The 24,067-nt window shown below is 43.7% G+C and overlaps 8 protein-coding genes across 8 annotated transcripts; 3 read left to right on the top strand and 5 right to left on the bottom strand.

Moving 5' to 3' along the window:
* Positions 1 to 4,819: 4,819 nt before the first annotated feature.
* EAF02_011494 (uncharacterized protein) lies at positions 4,820 to 6,931 on the top strand (the record flags this gene model as incomplete). Its single annotated transcript, XM_038907541.1, has 1 exon — positions 4,820 to 6,931. The coding sequence occupies one exon, from the start codon at positions 4,820 to 4,822 to the stop codon at positions 6,929 to 6,931; it is 2,112 nt and encodes a 703-aa protein (XP_038752763.1).
* An 832-nt stretch (positions 6,932 to 7,763) lies between these two features.
* EAF02_011493 (uncharacterized protein) lies at positions 7,764 to 10,358 on the bottom strand (the record flags this gene model as incomplete). The annotated part of the gene is made up of 1 exon (XM_038907540.1): positions 7,764 to 10,358. One exon carries the CDS (start codon positions 10,356 to 10,358, stop codon positions 7,764 to 7,766), a length of 2,595 nt encoding a protein of 864 aa, XP_038752762.1.
* A 392-nt stretch (positions 10,359 to 10,750) lies between these two features.
* EAF02_011492 (uncharacterized protein) lies at positions 10,751 to 12,412 on the top strand (the record flags this gene model as incomplete). The annotated part of the gene is made up of 3 exons (XM_038907539.1): positions 10,751 to 11,318; positions 11,374 to 12,245; positions 12,299 to 12,412. The coding sequence occupies 3 exons, from the start codon at positions 10,751 to 10,753 to the stop codon at positions 12,410 to 12,412; spliced, it is 1,554 nt and encodes a 517-aa protein (XP_038752761.1).
* Positions 12,413 to 12,507: 95 nt separating this feature from the next.
* Positions 12,508 to 13,913, bottom strand: EAF02_011491 (uncharacterized protein). Its single transcript, XM_038907538.1, has 3 exons — positions 13,732 to 13,913; positions 12,906 to 13,678; positions 12,508 to 12,842 (listed from the first exon to the last, which is right to left on the bottom strand). The coding sequence occupies exons 1-3, from the start codon at positions 13,783 to 13,785 to the stop codon at positions 12,716 to 12,718; spliced, it is 954 nt and encodes a 317-aa protein (XP_038752760.1). The 5' UTR covers positions 13,786 to 13,913; the 3' UTR covers positions 12,508 to 12,715.
* A 212-nt stretch (positions 13,914 to 14,125) lies between these two features.
* EAF02_011490 (uncharacterized protein) lies at positions 14,126 to 15,894 on the bottom strand (the record flags this gene model as incomplete). Its single annotated transcript, XM_038907537.1, has 3 exons — positions 14,126 to 14,274; positions 14,336 to 14,993; positions 15,045 to 15,894. The coding sequence occupies 3 exons, from the start codon at positions 15,892 to 15,894 to the stop codon at positions 14,244 to 14,246; spliced, it is 1,539 nt and encodes a 512-aa protein (XP_038752759.1). The 3' UTR covers positions 14,126 to 14,243.
* Positions 15,895 to 16,107: 213 nt separating this feature from the next.
* Positions 16,108 to 20,337, top strand: EAF02_011489 (uncharacterized protein). Its single transcript, XM_038907536.1, has 4 exons — positions 16,108 to 16,449; positions 16,601 to 18,683; positions 18,877 to 20,161; positions 20,216 to 20,337. Exons 1-4 carry the CDS (start codon positions 16,206 to 16,208, stop codon positions 20,240 to 20,242), a joined length of 3,639 nt encoding a protein of 1,212 aa, XP_038752758.1. The 5' UTR covers positions 16,108 to 16,205; the 3' UTR covers positions 20,243 to 20,337.
* A 75-nt stretch (positions 20,338 to 20,412) lies between these two features.
* On the bottom strand, positions 20,413 to 21,556 carry EAF02_011488 (uncharacterized protein; the record flags this gene model as incomplete). The annotated part of the gene is made up of 2 exons (XM_038907535.1): positions 20,413 to 20,596; positions 20,760 to 21,556. 2 exons carry the CDS (start codon positions 21,554 to 21,556, stop codon positions 20,413 to 20,415), a joined length of 981 nt encoding a protein of 326 aa, XP_038752757.1.
* Positions 21,557 to 22,811: 1,255 nt separating this feature from the next.
* EAF02_011487 (uncharacterized protein) lies at positions 22,812 to 23,402 on the bottom strand (the record flags this gene model as incomplete). Its single annotated transcript, XM_038907534.1, has 1 exon — positions 22,812 to 23,402. The coding sequence occupies one exon, from the start codon at positions 23,400 to 23,402 to the stop codon at positions 22,812 to 22,814; it is 591 nt and encodes a 196-aa protein (XP_038752756.1).
* Positions 23,403 to 24,067: the final 665 nt, after the last annotated feature.

Below are 24,067 nucleotides of genomic sequence, written 5' to 3'. Positions count from 1 at the left end.
TACTGGAAAAAGGTGGGGTCGGAAGAGAAGTTAAGTACAAGGCTTGTCCTTGAGTTTGTTATATCTGATGATATAATATATGTGATTTGGTATGATATAATGTGTACGGAGTGCGTGTATCATGGAGATGTACCGAGTAGACAAATACCAAATTGTGAAGTGGTTGATGTTGACGTAGACGTAGGTAGATGTATTAATAAGATGAGCAATAATGAATGTTAGAAATTCAGATATAACGTTGTCTGACGATGAATGAATGATGTGTGTGATATTTTGAATCCGCAAGCTCGGGAAAAGATGATTAAAAGAAGTCGTCTTCTTCCTTTGCTTCTACTTCTGCTTCTGCTTCTGCTCTTGCTTTATGATTGATTAATGAATGCCCGATCACGCAGCGAATTACTCGAGTCTTCTTCTTCTGTTGCTTTCCAGCTTCTCACGTGAAGTGTTTTATATTGTGGAGAGTCAAGTCAGCAGCAACAACGGTTTTGTCAAATGAAGAGGACGGAATCGCTGGAGAAGACACTACCACGTCGGGGCTGATAGGTTGGAGGTTGGCTCGAGGTTGGGAATACCGCGACTAGCTACGTATTAGGTATAGGTATACTAGGTCCTCTGTAGGTTACAGATTCGGTTCATTCGCCTCGTGGCTATGACTATTCAACTGCTTTTCACGATGGATGGATGATCCAACCATCCAATTCATCCAATTCATCCAATCAACCAACCATCTTTTTCCTCTAAACGCTACACCCCACCGAAAAGCAGTTTCCTACGAAACATTCAAGACTTGCCCAGGTGGTAATTTTCAAAGAAGAAGCTCCAAGATTCCATGACGGCTTTACGTGCTAAGCAGTAAAGTTGTGACTTGTTACTCTATCAACGCCTCCCAGATTGTTGGATTAAAGTTTTCTAAAGCACAATTGACCTTGGTCAAAACACCATATGAACCTTTCACATCTTTTACCTTGGCCTCTAAAGTCTTAATTTCCAAGGTAAGACCTATATTGATGTAAACAAGAACATATACGGCATATGGCTAGGGAGTATACTTTTTTCAAGCAAGGGCTTGCTGAGTCTGAAACAATTTCCAATGTACATACATTAAAATACTCCTAGCAAGATGCTTGCTGCCAACTCCTCATCTCCATCATTTGCTTGTATGCAAGCACCGAGTTGACAAGCTCGACATATTTTCGTTTATGCTGTACACTCCTCCTCGTCAATCAATTTCAGCTACAACCCAGCTACAACCCAGCTGTCTACCTCGCTACCTCGCTACCTATACATTTATATATTAATCACACGTGGGCTTCTTCTCCAGCTTTCATCTCATACTGGAGGGCTTGCTGATTAACCATTCGATCCGAGATGGCGTGCAGCATCGTGACACAGCATTTGAGGCCGGGGGTCGGATATTTTTAACCGTTACCGCCCATACGCTCAATTTTTGGGGGGTGCTCGAGTAACATCTGGTCTTCGCGTAACCCCTTCATGAGGTTGATATCATCATAAATACTTTACCAGATATTTATATCTGTATGGTTATATCATACAGCAGCTCTTGTGGTGATGTCCAACTTTTTTATTCTTCATATATCATAATTTTTTGTTTCAAATACCCTCGAGATACCTACTTCGCCAAGGAGAATTGGTCGTATGGTGTCTCGATATTAGTTGGGGTCGACTCGACGATGATCTTCCTCTAATGGCAATGATCCGACGGTACGAGGGAACCTCGGATATCATTCTTTGACAATATATCTATATCCTTGAGGACCTGAAGAAAGTAAATCATCTTCTGCATGAAGGAGGCGTACGTACAGATTACAGATTACATTCATGAAGACAATGTTTCTCTTTAAAGTTTATTGCCCTCGAGTCTATCTGTTTTTCTACCTTTCTTTGATTGTTAACAATATCGAAAAGGAGAGATCACATCTGCAATTTCATGTGAATTGAATGTTCTATTGGTTGCTGCGACGTGATAGACCCGACTGCCAAAATAAACCTCTCCTTCTATCAGGCTAATATGCCAATTCATCCAAACTTCACCGTCCACGCAAGTCTCACCACCCATTTCTCGATACAATCAGTCAATCAATCAATTATGCTGTCTTGCGGCGGGAGTATGGACATATTAGAAGATACACTCACACGTAGTAAGGTTCAACAATTTGGCATGTGAATGTGAAAGAGGCAAAAAATAAGAAGGTTATCGATTGACCCTTCAAAGCTTGGCAGAGAGAAAGTGGAGAGAGTGTACAGAGTAGAGATTCCGCTTTGACGATTCGGACCAATTCTCCAACTTATGTCGACATACCGCAACCTAGGTAGTAATCTTGTACCTAGATACGATACGATCCGATACCTAGGTAGTAGTCCCCTTATTTATTTAGTTATCCGGAAAACCCCGCATTCAGCTGTACCCCAGAGAAAAAGGGTGGCAGTGATGAGTAAGAGGTGTTTGTGAGAATCAGTTTGGGAATTTGCTTGCGAAGAACGGCAGAAAGGAAGAAAGGAAGAAAGAGAAGGAAATGAAAAGTAAAGAAAATAAGAGAAGAGAAGAAGAAAAAAAGATGCATGAAATGCTGACAATGCCAAAAACATCAATCATACCTCCCTTCTCCCTCCCTTTTGCAAGCCAATATTCGGAGCCGACTCTTATAGACCTACCTGGTACTTACCAAAGTATTACAGTACTGGTGTACTCTCAATTGTACGGAGTAGAGCAATCGCCATGAATCAAATCCATTTTCTACCTACCAAATTCATGCTAGGGAAAACTCGTCGAATGTAGCATCTTTTACCCACTTTTGACGACCAAACAACCTTGGCTCAGCCACGAAGCCATTCGCACGGCCAAGCGTGATCTAGTCACTAGTTTGATCATCCACGCCATGGTGAAAGCAAAGGAAAGGAAAGGAAAGGCACGGCGATGCTTTAACTGTGGAAAAGATCAACTAAAATCCTTCATCCCCACACCCACACCCACTTCCGCTGTCTCGGGAAAACGGGGGACTGGTGGAGAGGAAATCCGAGCGAGGGAAAATCACACACTAACACGACTCGACGAGGATTCAGGTCTTCTTTTTCTCCATCGACTTGACTTGATGTGGAAGAGAGACGGGGGGGTTGTGGATGGCGATGGGAAGGTTGACGGTAGACTTTACCATGATAGGTTGATTTGTTAGATAGTACCTAGTGAATACCTCCTGGTGTCCTAGGTAGAGAGATAGATCTATCGAACATAGAGAGACATAATCAACATTTCTTTCCCAAATGATAGCTTCCATGCAACCCGATATATTATTTCACTCAACATGGCTTTCTGGATACTATTTATTATATTGCTACATGATGGTCTACCACCAGCTCAAATAAAGTCCACTCAATTCAATTCAATTGAATTCGAATATAACCCATGTGTAAAAGAAACCTGCCATCAATCAATTGTAAAAATTATAACATTTCATATTGTAAATCAATTATTCTGAGCTGCTTACTTGCTTACTTGCGTGTTTGCGTGTATATCATGTATGCATGGGGCAAGAATGGATGTTTCTCATGGTGAATAATGCAACCCAATAACGGGACCAGAAGTTAACTGGTGAACCCATCGGTTCCAGCCTTCCAGACTCAGGTAATCTACATAGGTAGTTCCACTCAGTCCACTCAGCACTGTCTTTACGTGCATTTTGAATTCTCAACCTATCGCCTTCCAGTGTTCGTTTGGAAACTGGAAAGTCTATGCCCCAGTGTCCACCCTCGAGAGTCTAAAACTCGTAGTGGCCGTACATCGGTCGGTACTCCGCCTGTCTGGATTGGATTGGATTGGATTGGACTGGACTGGACTGGCTTGTTTATTCAATAACCTCTCACAGTCTCACCTCTGACTTCTTACCTCTTTCCTATCTCTTCTCTCCTCTCACCTCTCACCTCTCTCGCCCTTTTCACTGCAGGGCAATTCTTCTCCTCCTTATCTCCAATCTCTCTCACTCACTCTCTCTCTCACTCTCTCTCTCACTCTCTCTCTCACTCTCTCTCTCACTCTCTCTCTCACTCTCTCTCTCACTCTCTCACCACCTTCTTCATAATCAAATCTTGTCTCATGCTTGCCATTTTGAACATCTGATCATTATCTCGAATCACGAAGCTTGTTCATGTGCAAGGCCAGTTGAGCCGATAAGGAGGCTTTACGATAAGGACTGGGAAAGTGATCGATATTCGATACCGCTTTGGGTATTCCGAGATATTTATCATTCACATTGCATCCATCCTTTTTTCTCAGTGGTGAGTGTCTTTGCCTACTATTGTCATATTTCATATGCATGTGCATGTCATTTGTGAATTGTGCCATTAATTCTTCGAGATAGCAGATACACAAAAGATCTTCTACTACCTACCTACTACTATACTCCTATCTATCTCCCCGCCTCAAACATCCATCTCCCACTTTACGTTGCAAGAGCCGAGGAAGATATAATAATCGCTGGTCGGCCCTATTAAAAGAACAAAGGAAAGGATTTCAATATTTCCATTGTCTCCCGGAATAACTATTGCATCTTCGATTCGCATACATTTCGCAATCGATATATGGGATTACATTATCCTTGAGCCTTGTTTACGTTGGATTGATCAACTCGGGTTTAAGACATTAGTGAATTGAAATCAAGGACCCTCCCGAACTTCATCGTCAGCCAGTCTTTAGCTACACTTTGATCACTTGTCTCCTTTCTAAAACACAATCGATATCGAATTCCTGGAACAAGAAGATTATCTCATACTTTCAATTAAACCCGACAATCAAATGGCCAACACAATGACGGGGTTCTCAACCCCAGTCGGAAGTTCAACACCAGTCATGAACGATGAAAGACCTGTCAAGTCCAAAGGCAAATGGCTGCAAAGAATAGCTTCTTCGCCTACACTCGCACAGTTTAGTCGGAAACGAGCGAAAAGTAGTCCATATGGGAGCAGGTCAACACTTTCCTGTCTAAGTTTCGCTCCTCCCATCTCGGAGAACCCTCCCGCCCAATCAACAGAAGGAACTTCGTCCGCAGCACCAGTCTCGGGGCCAAGTTCAGGAGTTAGCTCAGAAGCAGATTCGACTCCAGTTACTCCTGGTCTTGATACGCCATATTATGATCCGATGTATCGTCACATTGCTATCCAGCGCAACGAGAACGAAGCGATGGCTGGTGCCTCAACACTGATGCAAGACTTACAACAACTGACCATCGCAGAGGCAGGAGAACCTGCGACTTCATCTCCAGATCATGAAATCGTCGAAGATTACTTTTCACAGCCGTTGACCGTAAAATACAAACCTCTCAAGAAGAGCAACTTTAAATTTTGGGATAAAATGCCACACGAGGTTAAGCTACACATTTTTGCATTCCTGAAACCAAAGGAATTGGTACGAGCTTCCAACACTTGTCAAGATTTCTACAAAACTTGTTTCGATGGACAGCTCTGGACATGCTTCGATGCCTCAGAGTTCTATGCCGACATTCCCGCTGAATCTTTGGCAAAGATCATTGTAGCAGCAGGTCCTTTCATCAAAGATCTCAACCTTCGAGGTTGCGTACAAGTCGAGCACTACAAGCGTGCAGAAGTGATCGTGAAAGCTTGCAAGAATCTTATCAATGCGACACTTGAAGGATGTCGAAATTTTCAAAAGGCAACTTTACACAATCTTTTGAAAACTAACGGAAGATTAACCAACCTCAATCTTACTGGATTGTCAGCTGTCACAAACGCAACGTGCAAGATCATAGCACAATCCTGTCCGCATCTCCAGATGTTCAATGTTTCATGGTGTACTCATATGGATGCGCTTGGTCTACAACTAGTCATTCGAGGTTGTCCAAATTTGATGGATCTCCGTGCTGGAGAAGTTAGAGGCCTCGACAATGAGGATTTGGCGCTACTAATATTCGAGACTAACAAATTGGAGCGCCTAGTCTTGAGTGGCTGTATAAATATTACTGATAAAGCTCTTCAATTAATGATGCACGGGAATGATCCAGAACTCGACGCTTTCAGCTATGCACCGTTAGTTCCGCAACGGAAACTTCGACATTTGGATTTGAGCCGCTGTAACAGATTGACGGATGAAGGTGTGAAATCACTTGCCTATGTTTGTCCAGACTTGGAAGGTCTGCAATTGAGTGGATGTATTACCTTGACAGATAAAGCACTCGAAAACATTCTAGCTACCTGTCCAAATTTGACACATCTCGATTTGGAAGATCTCAGTGAACTTAGCAACGATTTATTATCCAATCATCTCGCTAAGGCACCTTGCGCTCCCACCCTCCAGCATCTCTCTGTCAGCTATTGCGAGAACCTAGGTGACACGGGTATGCTCCCTGTTATTCGCGCTTGTACTGGTCTTCAAAATATTGACATGGACAATACGAGAATCAGCGATCTAATCCTTGCCGAAGCTGCAACTATGGTTCGACTCCGATCCTCACGTACCACAAATCCATTATCACGTCCTTGTCCTGGTCTTCGCATGGTAGTATTCGATTGTTCGAATGTTACATGGACCGGAATTCGTGAAGTTCTTTCGCGAAACTCGGAGATTACGAAGCCGGTTGATCATGATAATTTACATAGATATTCATTTCCCACAGAAATCATTACGCTCAAGTGTTTCTATGGTTGGCAATTGACAGTGGATGAACATACGAAGAGAGTTTTGAGGGGAGATCTTTCGGCAGCAGGAAGATTGGAGAGGAAATGGACCGAATATATGATGGCGAATGAAGAAGCTGGTGCCGGTGGGGCTGGGATTAGGAGGAGGAGAAGGAGAGCGAGAGAAGCGCAGATGATGCATGCTGATGAAGAAGAAGGTGGAGTGGCTGCTGGTGGGGGCGTGGGAAGAAGAAGGAGGGCGAGAAGTAGTGCGTGCGCTATGATGTGATTATCCATATTGAGAAAGGTTGGAGTATGGATATATGAAAATGAGATACGGTACATATGATGGGATATAAAACGAAGATTGCAGAGCAATTACACGGTTGGAGTCATGATTTTGGGAATGGCTCGATAGATAGCATGCGTCTTTATCTTGGTTTGGGGTTTGGCTAGATATCTGGTATGGTGTCTAGATGGAAAATGTATATGGGTTTGGATTCGGAAATAGGTATGGAAATTTGAATGCGATGCGAATGGAGATGGGAATGACTATTCTTCTCTTCGTTTTTGGGAGGCATGGAGCTCATGACCTTGTATTTATTTTCATGGCTCGCTTGGACGGGTCTGATGGATTATTTGAGATGAGATAGGATGAAATGAGATGATTTTGGATATCAGAGATGGATTCTTCTTTCTCTTTCTGTTTATTTGTGTGGGTGTCTTCTTGTGATGAGTTGTTTAGAATGAATGAATGAATGAATGATTGATTGATTGATTGATTGATTGATTGATTGATTGATTGATTGATTGATTGATTGATTGATTGATTGATTGATTGATTGGGCTTTGTTGTGGTTGTGGTTGTGACTGTGACTGTGATGATTTGGTAGGGGGATATAGGAGATTTCGATGGGATGATTGGATGGTTGGATGGTTGGAGATAGATATGAATATGATATAGTATATATTTAGTAAAGTAAAGCTTCAATGAGATGAGTGAGATCAGATATCATATATAACATAACAACTAAATGTACGAGTTAGATGGAAATTTCTATTTCTATAGCTCTCACTCTTTTTACACCCCTCAAATTTCTCACACACTCCACTCTCAACCCTCAATCCAAAATTCTCAATTCCCTCACCAACTCCCAAAACTTATGTTGACCCTCCACACCCTTCACCTCAGCCCCAATTGGGCCCCCTGTATCCTTTACCGCATTGTTAACCAACTCGGTCGCAACATCCCACTCATCCTTCTCCGCGAGCGCCATCAACAAAGTACGCATCGTATTCCACGACGTGAACTGTTTACTCTTCTGCACATTTCTCAGATATGAAATCGCCGTATCGGTATCCCCTACACTTGCATATCCCTCGATCAATCGATCCCAGAAGATGTGATCTACGGATCCGACCGTGAGTTGCGCGCGTTCGATCAGAGTGGTCGCGGCTTGAAAATTGGGGGGTGATTGGGCGAAATAGTATTCGAGGAGAATGGTGTAGATGTATGTTGAGGGGGTGAGTCCTTGAGCTGCCATTCGATTCATGACTTCTGACACGGGAGTGATATCTGTGGGGACGCCTCGGAGGAGGAGATGGATCATTTTACTGTATAAGAACTGGTTTGGTGTGACCTTCATTTTTTCCATGGCGAGGAAGGTGTTGTTTATGGCTTCAATTTGTTCTGCGGGACTCAGAGTTTCTATGTCTGCGAATGTTTGATCCAGGATTGTGACGAAAGTGGCAGCATCTGCTTGGACGCCGTGACCTTCCATAGAACTCAAAATTTCTGGAGTTTTATCTGGATGGCCAGCGCGGACTATTGACGAAAGAAGTGTGTTATATGTTTGAACGTCTGGAATGATACCCCATTGATCTGCCCAAGCGAGGATGCGATCGGCCGCTTTTATTTCTTGTCTTTTTATAAGACCAGAAACTGCGGCATTAATGGTTGCAATAGTAGGTCTGACAGCTCCCGGGATATCCTTCACGTTTTTCGAATTTGAGATCTTGAGGTTAGGATATTTTTTCCGCGCTGCCGCTAACCATAAGCGACCCATCTCATCTAATGCGCGGATACCAGCTTCTGGTTGATAACAGTGAATAAGACCACTGATTCTGGTAGTCCAACAGGTTACATCTGGCTTTTCTCCAGATGATATCATCATGGCCCAGACTTGCTCAAGGGCTTTGGCATCGCGGGAATTTTTGCAGCCATTCAACATGGCATCCCAGGCACCAAGGTTTGGAGTAAGATTGTTTTTGATCATGTGATTCCAGACTTCAATGGCTCGAGGTTGTTGTTTGAGATTCATGAATAACAAAATGAACAGGTTGTAAAAAGCAGGAGTGAGATAACCGGTTTGATACCCAGATTCGAAACCATCTTTGGCAGTTGGGATATAGATTGGAAGTTGTTGCGCTTGGGACCATAGTCGATCTAGTGAAGCGACGTCTCTTCTAGCATGCGCATCAATAACTTTCTTGTGTAAAACCTGGGTTCGCATATTTTCCGTCACTTTGAAATCCTTCCTAACATTCTGCTTCTCGGTGAACTCCTTGATGGTAGACCAATCATCTTTGACTAGACTGACCACAGATTCAGGCACATCTCGGAAGAACTCAGCGGCATCAATCAGAGACATCGAACAGGCGTTGACAATATTCGAGATTTTTAACATGAGTGGCTTCGCATCTTCTATCATGGTAGCTGCGCCAATTCCAGTCTTATCAAGTTCAAGGAGAAGCTTAAGTGTTCCCAGTGCGATGGTAGGCAGTTGATACATCTCACCTGGGGGAAATTGTGGAGTGAGAAGACTAAATGCATGTTGAGTTCCATTTTGGCGTTTTTCCAGAAAGATGCTATGCAAAGAATGACTAGGAAGATTTGACCAGTCAGAACAGGAAGGTATGACTTCGGGATCTGATTTATTAATTAATTCCTGGCTTTGGAGTCGTCGAGGCCGACGACGACAAACGATATTCCAACATTTGAGAAGTTCAGATAGGAGTGTCTGTCCCTCTGCCGTTGTAACACCGGCTTCTAAAATGTTGTCAATCAATGTGGTTATCATTTGTACCCATTGAGTTCCACGCAGTAAACCCAACTCAAACGTGACCAATATCATTTCTGAAAAAGTAGGCACATCGTTACGCAGAGGCTGCTCCACTCTCTGCTCCCTTATGAGCCTCAGCATTCTTGGTACTGTAGACTTGAGGTAGACAGGCCATGAATTTCGACTAATTGTACCATTTTTCCAAGCAGTAGGCCCAAAATGTTCCACGAAAAACGACCAGCAATCATTAAGGGGGCGTTCCTCCCGGAGCATTTCCTTTAACCTTTCTCCATCTTGATAAGCCTTCACGGTCGATGATGTCCTCTGGGAAAGCTCTGATGTACGAGTTGGTTGTCGAATCGATTGTTGCTTGAGGGTATCTTCAAACATTGACTCCAATGCATCTACTGGCTCTCTGGTCGCATGGCGAGTAGCCGGTGGTCTTCGCGGTAATTTTGATCTATTCCTCGTTTCCACGCCTTGGAAACCTCTCGTCGATTCCGCATAATCCTCTTTATATTGCTCACTCGTGGAGCTTTGAGGGGTACTGATTAGAGAGTTAAATGTAGCTTTCGAGTGCCGTTGGAAGGATTTGTTTCGACGTAAATGACTGAGAGCCTGTCGACATGTCATACAAACATAAGGAGAGCTCATATCAACTGTCTGACGGTAGGAAAATGTGAGGGTTTGTGAACTGATCAAAAGCTGGTACACATGAATCGCATTTCAACAATATTATAAATTTATTACGAGTAAACTTCCACGGAAACCTTTGACAGGTCGGAAACTTAAATGCCGACGGCACGACCTCATCCATTATCCATTGGTTGATGACGATTTACTAAGCTAGGTACCCGAAACTATCCCGAGCTTGGCTTTAAGCATAGGTACCATGTCAATCATGTCATGTCTACTGGTAAAGCTTGATACAATCCCATGCTTTTCTGGTTGTAGGAAAAGGAGTTGGAGGTTGTCAACTTAACTCTACAAACGCAATACGGAAATATATATTCAGTTGAAATACATAAGGAACCTTAGGTATTGCAATGACTACACTACAGCCCCGCGGTCCATACTCGCAAGAGGAGCTCAAAAAGTTATACCCCGATGAGCTACAACTCCAACTTGTGCAGGTTCTAATGCGACATGGCGAACGAAGTCCCGTTTCTGCGAGATTTCAGAATGCTGGACTGCAACCTTACTGGCCGTATTGTTCAGCAGCTCGGCGAATGGTGAGCGCTACAATGGAAGCTAATTCATCAGATTGGACTCCTCTGCAATGGAGACGTCGCCTGGAAACATTCGGCAATGACGACGGCCCTATTATTGCACGAGGACCTCGGGGAGAAGTGGATGATGTTTGCAATCTGGGTGAATTGACAGACAAGGGGAGAGAAACGACTTCACAGCTGGGAACTCGACTTCGAAGACTTTACATTGACCAATTGGGATTCCTCCCTCAAATGATACACAATACCGATTTCTTGTATCTCCGCGCGACGCCAATCCCAAGAGCTCTGGAATCAATGCAGGAAGCTTTCTTCGGCATGTATCCGCCCTATGCCCGCGCTGCAGCTTGCCCACCGCCAACTATAATCACACGCTCGCCTTCTGGTATGTGCTGCATAATCTTGGATTTTGAGCTTCATGCTAACCGCCAATTCCCTAGATGAGACTTTGTTCCCGAATGATAGTGGTTGTAGAAGGTTTGCTCAATTATCAAGAGCCTTCGCACAGCGAACCGCTGATCGTTGGAACGAAACAGACGAAATGGAATATTTAAATTTCCTTATTGGCAAGTGGATGCCGGATTCGAGTAAAAGAGTAGCCGTCGATTCTCACCCTAGACTTTCCGGTATTATGGACACCATTAATTCCACCCTAGCCCATGGTCCTGAAACCAGATTACCCAAAGAATTCTACGATCAAAGAGGTCGGGCTATCATAGAAAAAATAGGAGTTGAGGAATGGTTTACTGGGTACAACGAGTCTGAAGAATATCGCTCTCTTGGTATTGGGGGACTCATGGGCGATTTAGTCGAGAGAATGGTTGGGAGTGTTGAACACAACGGGCAAGATGGCTTGTTTGAAACTGGCGGTGAGAATGGTTCGACTGGCATCGGAAGAGGAGGGGAGAGAGCTATAAAGATGGGCTTGAGTGGTTGCCATGATACAACTCTCGCTGCCGTTCTTACTAGTCTAGGGGCATTCGGGGACCGGCCTTGGCCACCTTATACGTCTCATATTGCTTTAGAGATGTTTCGTAAAAAGCAATCCTCACTTGGAGAACCCAAGTATGAGATTCCCAGCAACAGTACTGGTACCGGAAAAGGACTGCTTTCAATATTTGGATTGGGCAAAAAAACTGAAGCAGGGCCCATTGGTATTGCAAGGAAGAAGCTTAGTGACCTCTCGGAAACGGAGAGATCCAAGCTAGATGGCTATTATGTTAGAATTCGTTATAATGATGAAGTTGTGACAGTTCCTGGGTGTAGGCCACAAGGCAAACATCTCGATGGCGACCAGTCATTTTGTACATTGGTATGTTATCACCCTCAAAAATCCCCAACCGACGTTTGGCTAATCATCTCTAGGCGGAATTCAAGAACATAGTCGACAAGTTCACTCCCGCTCACTGGAAGAAGGATTGCTTAAACAATCTAGATGCACCGGCTTTTCCCAAGATCAAAGAGCCCGCGGGATATTAGATATGATACATGAATATATTACACAAGTTGTTTTTAGAGGGGAGGGGGAGTTAAAGATATACACTACATTATGATTTTGCATCGTACAGGCTTAGATAAATTGTCAAATGTAATTAGAAGAAATTAATGCATAATTTCTGGCGTCTGGGATATCATGCTATCTATAGTCTTCTTGTATGCCAATCTATCCACCACGTTGGTCGGGTATCGTTCTCCATATCCAAAGATAGGTCTAAAACATATCCAGGATTTCATCTAAAATTGTGACCATCCAAAATAACTCACCCTACAGTGCATCAGTCATTACAATCTAGATGGCTCAGAAGTATTTCCTGGTTTATTTCCTTCAATAACAACACCAAGCGCAGATCCAGCATCTAGAGCTGGCAGAGCTGGAGTTGTAGAGAATGATTCATCTCCAGAGAAACGCCTGTGAAAAGTTAGTATACATTATTCTGCAGTCTCACTTCAAAATAATTATCAAGTAACTTACCATCCTCGTTCTTCTCCCCCACTTAAGAAGCTACAATCACCATTCTTCTTGATTTCCCATCCACCTCCAACACCATTGCCATTCCTCCATCCCACTTCAGGAATCTCTTCTTCTGGACCTTTCCACATATCCACATCCTTTCCTGCCTCATCTCCACTCTCCTTTCTCTCAAAGACACTCAGTCCACAAGTAAACGGTCTGAAATCCTCCTCGCCGACATCCTCTGGCATTCTCCCCGTCAAACATCTGCCAATCGCTATCAAAGTCGCCGCGTGTGTGCATATGACTATGGCCTTAACACCCTCTCTATCCGCATCTTCTATAACTCTATGTAACGCATATGCCGTCCTATCATGCAAAGTCTCTATACTCTCTCCATTAACACTTGGTCGAATTTTCGGCACATATTCTTTATCGTATGTAGGGAATAAGGAATGTAATAATTCTGGCGTAGCAGGACTAGGATGATCGAATCGGGCAGTACCGTACCATTCGCCCAAGCCGTTCTCACCGCGAATTTTAAGGGACGCGGGGTCACTTGTGCGGGCAGAGAGATGGGGGATGAGAGGAGATATCGTTTGAATGCAGCGGTAGAAGGGAGAGGAGTAGATTCGTTCGATGGGTGGAGAAAGGGTGCTTAGATGGAGTCCAAGTTCTGCAGCTTGCGCTTCGCCATATCCTGCGAGCGCGGGATCGCTAGGTATACCGGTAGGAGTGGGGATATTGGCGGTATATGTACCTGTTGCAGGGTCGACAATCCAATTTGAACGAAACTTGGGAAAGTCGGTCAGTATGGATAAAACACAAATTATTAGAGAAAACTTACGCCGTGGCGAGTAACGTAGATGGTTGTCAACGAACGTGTAGGTTTTGAAGACATTTTTGAAAATGAAATTTTGAGTTTGTGAAAAAAATATTATACTTTCAGATGCGAGGACTGGATGTTCTATGTTGTTTTTTCACGATGACGTTTTGTGGAGGAAATTCAACATGTACCTGGGAGCTGGGCCTTTCTCCGCTCCTCGGCTGCGATAAGATAAAGAAAGGGGCCCGTTTGGAGGAGTTCCGGAGTTTTTAGATAGACTTGGGACAATGTCATATCAAAGAGCAATGTTTTGTTTTGACTTCATTAGCAGGAGATGAGACTCGATGTCTTTGTGTCGTTTAGTACATTCAATAATTCCTCATGGTACAGTCAAGATCAATGTGGACAGGATGGGGTCGCATTTATACATCATTGGTAATTAATACACAGGCATGGTTATAGTCCTATACAGCGAACAGTCCGTTCGATACGTAGAACATCCTATTCGTAACTATGATCTATTCCATAGTAAATCAATCCTCTTTGCCTCTTGTAGTTTCATACCTATAGAATGTCAGTATCGAGTTATGTTAAGATATTGTTTTCACTTAAGGTGGCAACATACCTCTTTCCTCTGAATGCCCAAACACCCCAGTTACCGCAGCTAACGTCTTGAGGATCCATGTCGTTCAGATCCCATCTCAAACTTCGGAAGCGATTCTCTCCTGGTTCCATCAACATGTCCATTTCTCCACCTACGGTCTTTTTGACCCAATCAATATCTCGATCCATATCGTATTGTGTGTATCCCGTAACCAAGATTGGCACTTTGGTCTTTAACAGTTGTGGGATAGTTTCCGCCCACTCGTGTGAACTGGCTGGATGTCCTAAGCCAGGATGGAAAAGCATGAAGCAATCAAAGTAAGGATCATAAGGATAAAAGTGACCGGCTTTGTGAAGGGTGTGATAATACTCCACAAAAGTGCTAATCTTCAAGGAGTTTGTGATACGATCCTCAACAATTGAGCCAAAAGGATTTCCCGGGGTTCTCTCAGGTAAAGGAAACTCAGCATCTCTGTTCGCCATACTTTCGGGTCCAATGAAGATCAAGTGGAATGTGACTCGAGGAAATAAATGTGCTAATTGCACCCAAACTTCTCTTGGCAACGAAGATTCAGCACGAGCTCCTAGAATGAAGATTCTCACTGGTGGCGGGGTTGGTCTAAGATTCTTGATCTCAGATCCACCACCGGTTCGTGCAGGGTGTAGGTTATAACGAAGAGCTGATTTTGTTAGCCAACAGTTTTTCTAAGAGATATGGAGGTCCGACATACCACTCAAACTCTTGAGACCTTCGACGGTCAGTCTTCCACCCTTCTTGATATTATAAGGACTCAATTCATGCAGCACACTTCCAATAGTAAGAGGGTACGTCAACAGCCTAGTCGCTTGTCGTAAACTTCTTTCGTCATTGATGGCCTTAAACTCCCTGGAAAACAATAGAGTATCCCAATTTGTCATGTTAACCATCGCTTCTTCAATCTGATCTCCAGGGTACTCGAATTCTGGAAAGAACCTGCCGGAGCGTAGATCATGATCATCCTCATTTATCTCCCGTAGGGTATCGCAAATTTCCAAATGTGCCTCATAATCATCAGCCCAATGCTCTTCTGAGCATGACACAGGTATTCCGCAATCTGGGCATTCGAAATCGACATGGGCTGGTGGTAGCGCACCTGTAGCAGATTTCCGTGCTTCAGGATCGTCTGGATTTGTTGGCAATCGAGTCTGGTGATGATCCGGATGTGGGCAATAGGCGTTCTGCTTCATAAAAGCTGCTCGTCTTCTAATTTCGGGGGATGGCGAATTTGAGAACGAGTGGAAGAGGTTGTTCGGCTTCAAGAGAGCTCGTCCTTCAACCTCTGGAGGCGGGGTTGATTCCAAGCCACTTGGAGTCCTATATTGCGGAGGCTCATTTCTTGCTACCTGCCCTTGCCCAAATGATATTGCTCGACGGCCCAAGTCCTTTTGCGCCAATTGATTCCCGGATGGCAAATTCGAAGAGAGCTTGGTGCTTCTACTATTACCAGAAGTAATGGTTCTATTGCCCAAGCCGATTGACCTAGGCGTTTTCCTGAGCGCATGTAAGCACTGCCGGCAAGTATATGAAGTTGAAGGACGCATGATTTCAAACACTGTCAAGCTTCTTGAAAAAAATTGAAGAAGTAAAGTGCTTTACAAGCTGTGTATAAGAAATTTGATACATGAGGCGATTTCTATGATAAGTGGTCGCGTATTTGCGTATTCTTTATTAAAGCGGCATGGATTCTTTTAGCTCGTGAATATTTGTAGATTCAAGAAAACAACCTCGAACACCCAAAGCCTTGCGACAAGCTACTTGTCGAACTCTTACAAATGATACCATCTTTGCATTTTCGCGCAAAGTGAATAATCTTACCTGAAGCTGCGCAGACTTTCTGCGCCGCTGCCCAAACATGGCTACCACATCAAACCAATTCTTGTACAACTTGACCATCAATCCTCCCACCGCCATCACCCAAGCAATACTCGGACAATTTGCTGGCACGAAAGAGCAACAGATTGTGACTGCCTCTGGTTCGCGTCTCACTCTCCATAGACCAGATCCATCGCAGGGAAAGATCATCACAGCACTTTCACACGATGTTTTTGGTATAATAAGAGCTATTGCAGCTTTCAGATTGGCTGGTAGCAACAAGGGTAAGTCCTTCATCTCATCCCACTTGAGCTTCACTTAGTGATTTGAAGCATCGATGGCAGCACGAATCATACCGATATGAACAGCCTATGGGGACGAGTGTTATAGAAACTCGGTCACGATTGAGAGCTAAGCTAAAATAAACAACCGCAGATTACATTATCATCACATCCGACTCTGGCCGTATAACGATCGTCGAGTTCGTCCCCGCACAAAACAAATTCAATCGCCTACATCTCGAGACTTTTGGCAAATCGGGCGTTCGAAGAGTAGTTCCAGGGCAATACTTGGCTGTGGACCCGAAAGGCAGAGCTTGTTTAACTGCATCGGTGGAGAAGAACAAGCTTGTATATGTCTTGAATCGCAATTCTCAGGCGGAACTTACTATATCATCCCCCCTAGAAGCCCATAAAGCACAAACTTTAGTGTTCGCATTGGTAGCATTGGATGTGGGATACGCAAATCCGGTGTTTGCGGCTCTCGAGGTTGATTATGGAGAGTCGGACCAGGATCCCACAGGTCAAGCCTATGACGAGATTGAGAAACAGCTTGTCTACTACGAACTTGACCTGGGCTTGAATCATGTGGTGCGAAAATGGTCGGAGCCTGTCGATCGAACGGCGAATATACTTTTCCAGGTGCCTGGAGGAACAGATGGACCTAGTGGTGTTTTAGTTTGTGGAGAGGACAATATCACCTATAGGCACTCTAATCAAGAAGCGTTCCGCGTTGCTATCCCTCGCCGCCGTGGTGCAACGGAAGATCCACAAAGAAAACGAAACATTGTAGCAGGAGTTATGCATAAACTCAAGGGTGCTGCAGGAGCTTTCTTCTTCTTACTACAGACAGATGATGGTGATCTTTTCAAAATAACCATTGAGATGGTTGAAGACGATAATGGGCAACCAACTGGAGAAGTCAGACGTCTCAAAATTAAGTACTTTGATACCGTGCCTGTTGCGGCGAGTCTCTGTATCCTCAAAAGTGGATTTCTTTTTGTTGCAAGCGAGTTTGGCAACCATCAGTTCTACCAATTTGAGAAACTTGGTGATGACGATGAAGAAACAGAATTTGTCAGCGATGATTTCCCAACTGGAGCTCATGAATCATACACGCCCATCTATTTTCATCCACGACCGGCTGAGAATTTGAGCTTAGTCGAAAGTATCGACTCGATGAATCCTTTGATGGACTGTAAAGTTGCCAATCTCACGGACGAGGATGCACCACAAATCTATTCCATTTGTGGTACCGGCGCTCGAAGTACTTTCAGAACCCTGAAACATGGCTTAGAAGTAAGTGAAATCGTCGAATCCGAACTGCCTGGTGTGCCATCTGCAGTCTGGACGACAAAGCTTACTAGAGGTGATACCTATGATGCTTACATCATTCTCTCTTTCTCAAACGGCACTTTGGTTCTCAGCATTGGTGAAACTGTGGAAGAAGTAACTGATACTGGGTTTTTGTCATCGGCGCCAACACTAGCTGTACAGCAACTTGGCGAGGATTCCTTAATTCAGGTGCATCCTAAAGGTATTCGACACATTCGCGCGGATCGTCGTGTGAATGAATGGGCTGCTCCTCAGCATCGTTCTATCGTTGCAGCTACTACAAACGAACGACAAGTTGCTGTAGCTCTAAGTTCTGGAGAGATTGTCTATTTTGAGATGGATTCAGATGGATCTCTCGCTGAATATGACGAAAAGAAAGAGATGAGCGGTACAGTTACCTGTTTGAGTCTTGGTGAAGTTCCAGAAGGACGTCAAAGAAGTCAATTTTTAGCTGTTGGTTGCGATGACTCAACAGTACGTATTCTGAGTTTGGACCCCGAATCAACACTGGAGAACAAGTCGGTTCAAGCTTTGACTTCTCCTCCAAATGCTCTTTCCATTATGGCTATGTCGGACTCATCATCTGGTGGCTCAACTCTATACCTTCATATCGGACTCTATTCTGGTGTATATCTACGAACCGTTTTAGATGAAGTGACTGGAGAGCTCTCTGACACACGAACACGTTTCCTTGGACCAAAGCCTGTCAAGCTTTTCAGAGTAGCCGTTCAAGGTCAGACTGCAGTGCTTGCACTCAGCTCTAGACCATGGCTCGGATATTCCGATCCTGTCACCAAAGGGTTTATGCTCACCCCACTGGACTATCCAGCTTTGGAATGGGGCTGGAATTTCAGTAGTGAGCAGTGTACTGAAGGAATGGTGGGAATTCAAGGACAAAATCTAAGGTACGTTCATACAATTGTTATACTTCAAAAGCACCATATACTATGATGATTTTCTTATCGTTAAACTTCTTATGTCGTCAATGACTATGAGGATGTAATATTATAATTCCAATTGTTCCTTCTGAAATATCTAATCCCACTCAATTATTCAAAAATTTACACTTGTTTTGGAGCAATGGCTAATTCACCGTAGAATATTTTCTATCGAGAAACTCACCGATAACCTTTTGCAAGAATCCATCCCTCTAGCCTATACTCCTCGTCGTTTCGTCCGACATCCCGAACATCCTTGTTTCTATGTCATCGAAGCAGACAATAACATACTTTCTCCAGCCACAAAGCAGAAGCTACTCGAAGATCCTTCTGTTACAAATGGTGATGCCACAGTACTTCCCCCTGAGGAGTTTGGTTACCCGAGAGGAACAAACCACTGGGCGTCTTGCATCTCTGTCGTCGATCCTGTGACCGAAAAGAAAGTTTTGTCTACAATTCACCTTGAGGACAATGAATGTGCAGTCAGCATCGCTATTGTTGCTTTCGCTAGTCAAGAAGATGAAACATTCTTATGCGTCGGAACTGGTAAAGATTTGGTGGTTAGCCCGAGATCGTTCTCTGCAGGTTTTATTCACGTGTACCGCTTCCACGAAGACGGTAAGGAGCTCGAATTCATACACAAAACGAAAGTTGAGGAACCACCTATGGCACTACTTGCTTTCCAAGGTAGACTATTAGCTGGAGTAGGGAAAGATCTACGTATTTACGACCTTGGAATGCGACAACTCTTACGAAAAGCACAATCTGAAGTTGCGCCTAATATGATTGTTGGATTGCAAACCCAAGGCAGTCGTATCATTGTCAGTGATGTCCAAGAGAGTATCACTATGGTCGTGTACAAATTCCAAGAGAATAGACTTATTCCATTCGTGGATGATACTATCGCAAGGTGGACATCGTGTACTACCATGGTAGATTATGAGACCGTGGCAGGAGGGGACAAATTCGGCAACATTTGGCTTCTTCGTTGCCCCGCTAAAGCCAGTGAAGAAGCGGACGAAGAAGGCTCTGGTGCTCATCTTCTACACGAACGTCAATATCTGGCTGGAGCCCCTCATCGATTAACATTAATGGCGCATAACTTTTCCCAGGATATTCCTATGAGCATTCAAAAGACAAACCTCGTTGCCGGAGGTAGAGATTGCTTACTGTGGAGTGGTCTTCAAGGCACACTTGGTATCTTGATACCATTCGTCAGTCGAGAAGATGTAGATTTCTTCCAGACATTGGAACAACATCTTAGATCAGAAGACCCGCCTTTGGCTGGAAGAGATCACTTAATATACCGAAGTTATTATGTGCCAGTAAAGGGCGTCATTGATGGAGATTTATGCGAAAGATATACCCTCTTGCCAACGGACAAGAAACAAATGATTGCAGGAGAGTTGGACCGCTCGGTTAGGGAGATTGAGAGAAAAATATCGGTAATTACCCCTATTCATCTTTCATGGATACCACAAGGCTAACAATAATTCTAGGATATTCGGACACGATCGGCATATTAATTTGGCGTAATTTGGGACAGGGGCTTGTACCAGACGGCGCTGTATATTTTATAAGGTGCTTGATGTGCACTGTATCATGGACCCCATCCATCTCATGATGTTATGTTAAAATACAAAAATAAATAGGAATCTAAAACACGCAGTTATACAGCAATATGCGAGCAAAAATCTCATGATCTCTGTCCTGTGAATCTTCTTCTCGCAACATCATATCTCGACTTCCCTTTTCCCTTTCCTTTCCCTTTATTCGATATAGGATTTTCTTTCTCCCATCTCTCATCATCTTTGTATATTCCCATTGCGAGCTCAAGGTCGTAGTTCGCTTGCTCGAGATATAGGACTGCAATATCGTATCTAACGGGAAATTCATTATTAGCCTTAAGTCCTTCCAGTGTTATCAACCACCCTTTCTGTTGAAACCCACACACTCGATAGGCTTTGAATTCCTACAAGCTATACAAGTAGCTCTTATCTCTTTCTCAATTTATCCCCCCGCAAATCAGAAACACAAACTCACTCGGAAACTTTACACCCAACCATGAATCTCCTCACGCAACTTTTCTTCCTCTCTTCTTCCTCCCCCTCCACAGGCCGCGGGCTCAAACTCACTCCCCCTTTATACCATTCCCCAGGTATCAATATTGTTTTCCTAGCCAGAAGGAGGTGATCACTTGTTATACCATTTTTCTTTCGCAACACATCAATTGGTACACCGTAGCGAAAGGATAGAGAAGTCATGGAATCGGTGGCGTGCGAGAGGAAATGGAGGGTATCTTCAGATTGTGGTTCGGTTTTCGACTCCAACTGTGGTAGGGCTTGTGATTTGGAGTCTAGAGTGGGAGAGTAAGTAGGAGGGGAAGGTCGTGAATTCGATTCGGAAGAGGAATGAAGGGATTCGTAGGAGGGCGGTTTGTCCGACGGCGCAGAAGCTGCTACCGAATTGTCCACCGCTTCTGCACTTCTAACCTGACAGAATGGACAGTAACTCCCGAATCTCTCATTGCCCTCTATACATTCCCCGCAGATAATGCGTCCGCAGCATGATAACCTTCTATTTTCTCTGCTACTTCTCCTTTCTTTCTCATTCCAATGTGTGTCTCCTGTTTCCTTCTCCATATCATATGCCGGGCTCTTCTCTGAGAAGATCACTTCCTCTTTCATTTTCTCATTAAAACTTGAACCACTTCTCGTCGATTGAAGGGAAGAATTGCTTCCCAGCGTAGATGCCGAGTAAGAAGGTAGGCCGCCCTTCCCTTCATTCCTCTCTATCTGCACAAGTAGACGCGCACAAGTGCAGCAAGATTCCTGGCTCATTTTAGTCATTCTTCTAAACCGTATGATATCAAGTATGCGTAGAAAGGATTTTAGGAAACAGATAAACAAGTGAAGGAAAGCTCTAATATTGATTGTTTTATATGATTTGATTTATTGTACAAGTAATGCTACCTATTGATAGCATTGATGGCTGACTATTTGCCCCTCGCTTCATACGAGTACGGAAGGCGGGGTGACCTCGATGTGACGTAGCGCTACATGTTTTCTTATCGGAATGCACAATCGTCATCTACCGACCTCTACGTAACCGAAAAAAGCGGCGGAAGTTGACCATCATTCAAAAGAACTTCAACGACTAAAACTCTTCTCGATATAATATCAAATAATAAAAACACTTAATACCAATACAAAAAAAACTCAAATTTTCGTTTGCTTTTTCAAATTTCAATATTTAATTTGAAATGAATTTATAATCTATTAAAAAAGATCTTTGAAAAGGTACTCAATTTCCGCCGCTTTTTTCGGTTACGTAGAGCCGACCTCTTCTGCAATTCTTCTTACACATTCAACTTCGGTCCTCTTTTTTGTAACACGTAGAACATTGAAAACTTTTCTAATCATATCATATCATTTCCAATTTCTCCTACTCAATATTGATACTTTTACATCATGTCGAGTATCCAATTCGTTATGACTATCTCCTAGCTACCTCGGAATCCTCAAAATACCTATAATCAGTATCGGCATTCCATCGTCTGAACGTTCAAACGGTTGCGGACCTCTCAGCGTCCCCCTCAACTCCTTTAATCACCAAACCTTCGTCCAGCTTTTCTTTGGACGATTTAAAAGGGGAGTTGGCATATACATGTACTTAGCTCCAGCACTCCGATCTATTCTATGTCTTCTCCGATCAACTGTCGTAATGGGAAATATCAAATTATAAACCGACAATATCTCATCCGCAAACTCATAATTCCCCAGGTTCTTTTATCTCGTATTGAACTCTAGACACCTCTTCTCACCCTCTTTGGGCAGCAAATGACGGGAACCATCCCTTTGCATAGGTCTCACCCCGCAGATGTATCTAATCTTACGCTCCTCAACCACTAATGACCCTCGAGATCGTACCCATATTTGATTTATCTCCGCCAGTAGAAGGTGTCTGCGAAAGATGTACGTCTGCTTGTCGCCGATGATTCGTTTCAGGTACGCATAATCTATCACTATCATAACATCGGATGAACTCGGGCTACTGACATAGTTAACGGTCTATTCTTGCTTTAGGTTTCCCCTATCATTGTACATATGCAGTAACCACACGCGGAACGTACTTTTGATCTTCTGTCATCCCTTCTTTAACGGTCGTCTCGTTTGATATCTCTGTCATCGCTTTTATATCTTCCGAGCATCTTCGCAATCGGGTTTTCTCCCCCATCAATTGGTCATATTCCTCTATTATACTACTAATCCTCTCCTGGATATCTTCAAGTTCATCATGAATCTTAAGACTTTTATCCTGATATTCTATTTCTAATAGGTGCTGACCATCCTTGTTGGCTACCTTTGTACCTGGTGTCCTCTTACCTGGAGTGCGATCTCGAATACTCTGGCCGTTCCGTATCTCGAGGCTTTGCGATGTAGTTGACTGTTGTTTACAGCTGTCTTCAACGTCATCCGATGATTGAACGGACACAAAAACAAAAGGAAGCCCCGAAAGAGTTTGATTCACAGGAAAGACTTCACTTCGAATGGGTAGTTGAGTGTAAATTGGTGGTCGAGCGACAGCAGGAAATATTGATGGCAGAGTGCATGAACCTGTCGGGCCTTCCAAGATACTTCTAATTGATGGTAGTTTAATGGCATCCTTCGAAGGAGAAGAAGTCATTTCTGAATGGGGTCGATTCGCCGAAATAGATGTTCCCTTTACTAAGTATGTATTATTTTCAGTGCGGTTAAGATGTATCCAAGTAGACTGTTAGTATTTTAGTTTTACCATATAGTTGCTACGTTGCTACACGTTTATAAGCTGCGGACAGCCACCAACTCGAAAGGTCACCATCCCCTTCATCCTACCTACCACGAAACGAAGAAGGAGCCACCAGTTACGAAACCCACACGCCAAATCCTGAAACTCCACGTCAAATCTTACAAACAATAAACAGACTACAGTAGGGCGTTGATTCTAGTTTACGGAGTATGAAACATAAGTTGCTGCGGCATAGGATGATGGTTAGATGATGGTATTCTCAGGACGAGTACGAGTGTAATATAAAACAATCACTTTGGAGGAGGGGAGGGAACATGCGGTCCTCTACAGTTGGTAACTTTCACACAATGGATAAGTAGATCTGGAATTCAAATCTTGGATTCCATAGACCAAATACCTCTCTGTAATGCTAATCGTACACCTGCATCTTAACCCTTACTCCCTTTTTGCTACACTTATAACTTTCCCCTCATCATTCATCATTCATCATCCACTCTTCCCTCCCGCTATTCACACTCTGCTCTTCTTACACACCTGTTATTTGCATGCACCTACTCCACTCC

Source organism: Botrytis sinoallii (genome assembly GCF_014898435.1).
Source record: "Botrytis sinoallii strain Bc 23 chromosome Unknown BSIN_032, whole genome shotgun sequence".
NCBI lineage: Eukaryota > Fungi > Ascomycota > Leotiomycetes > Helotiales > Sclerotiniaceae > Botrytis > Botrytis sinoallii.
Note: the sequence above shows the minus strand (reverse complement) of the source record. Positions and strands in the feature narration are given on the sequence as shown.